This window comes from Atta cephalotes (genome assembly GCF_000143395.1).
Source record: "Atta cephalotes unplaced genomic scaffold scaffold00038, whole genome shotgun sequence".
NCBI lineage: Eukaryota > Metazoa > Arthropoda > Insecta > Hymenoptera > Formicidae > Atta > Atta cephalotes.
The window spans coordinates 1343996-1345418 of NW_012130102.1; the positions used below are offsets into that span (position 1 = coordinate 1343996).

General features: G+C 35.9%; 1 protein-coding gene across 1 annotated transcript in view; it reads right to left on the bottom strand.

Moving 5' to 3' along the window:
- The window catches only part of LOC105621907 (beta-arrestin-2), an 11751-nt gene that overhangs the window by 7344 nt on the left and 2984 nt on the right, over positions 1-1423 (bottom strand). Inside the window, exons 2-3 of the mRNA XM_012203343.1 lie at positions 982-1192; positions 348-723 (exon numbers count right to left, since the gene is read on the bottom strand). Of these exons, the coding sequence (XP_012058733.1) occupies positions 348-723; positions 982-1192 (587 nt within the window). The remainder of the gene's footprint in view (positions 1-347; positions 724-981; positions 1193-1423) is intronic.

Here is a 1423-nt window from a genome sequence, read left to right on the forward strand (position 1 = left end):
TTTACTAGAAATAGGTGTGTGTGTGTGTGTGTGTGTGTGTGTGTGTGTGTAAATCCATGTTCATAATGTTTTCAAATGCTATTAAATTGGAAAACAATAATTATATAATTATATAAATATAGAATAGATAGGTATTGTTAATAACAGTGATTTTAATTGGAGTATAAATTCATTTCAGGTGGATCATTCACTTAAAAAAGAATTAGATGATTCCTCCCGAAATTAAGAAAAGAGGTGAAACTCTTTCGTATCTGATCTCTTTAATGAAAATTCATTTTATTCTGAATGAGGAAAAGTTTCTTATCTTTGTAAGACTAATTTCTTTAATTTTGTGCCAAGTTTCGTACCGTTTATGTGGTTTATCATCTTGTGTCTCACCTACGAACGCTTTCAGTTCGTAGTCGACACCGCAGGGTTTGCCAGTATCACCTGGTGCCGGTTGCAGAGTAACCGAAGCGGGGCAGTGAGGTGGTAACTCGAAGTAAAAGGGATACGCATTGTTGCCCAGCTTTTTTATTAATCTCTCTTGTAATCGCGTCAGTTCCCTGGGGGGCTGAGTTCCTTGCAGTACTGGATAAATCTGTTCTGCTGCTAAATAGAGGTCCTTACGGAAGGTCAGCCCGAGGACATCCAGATCCTCTCTACCGTATTTAAACGCCGCGAGAACATGACCGAACACTTTTCGATCTTTTATGTAGTCAGGATCGATCAGGACGACCCCGTCTGAAATTACAAAAAATATGTTTTAACATAAAATTCTTGAGAAAAGATTTATTTGCATAAAATCTTTATATTAAGAAATTATATCTATGTAATAAATCTATATATAGTGGCTGTTTCATAAGATGTGAGCATAACTTAAAAAGTGAATTCAGGATACAATAAAATAAAACGCTCTGTATGTACAAGAATCTATATATTATTTTTTCTTGAAAGCGCATGGATTAATTGTACGTGCTTTCAAACTTTTAGGATACGTGCCAATAGGATCAACATGTGTGATGTGATCGACGAAATCTCTTTTGCCAAGATAAACCGTGATCTTGCCATTGAGACTGGACTTCTTGAAGACACGAGTAGCTTGTCGTTTGACACTATCTACAGTGTCCATCGTGGTACTCTCGGGGCTCACGTTGGCCCCTAACTCATTTGAGTCCTCAGTGTCCGAAAAGTCCGACTCCGAGCTCTCCCACTGCCAATAAAAATTATTATTATTAAGAAAGTTATTGCTTGAACAATTTATTAATTATTGCATTTATTAATTATTTTGGAATTACACTAGTCTTTAATATGAAATTGAGGAGCAGACTTTTAAAATGCGTTTTCTCCAAAATTTCATTTATTTAGTTATTAGTTAGAGATTTTTTAGTTTGAGAGAGAGAGAGAGAGAGAGAGAGAGAGAGAGAGAGAGAGAGAGAGAGAG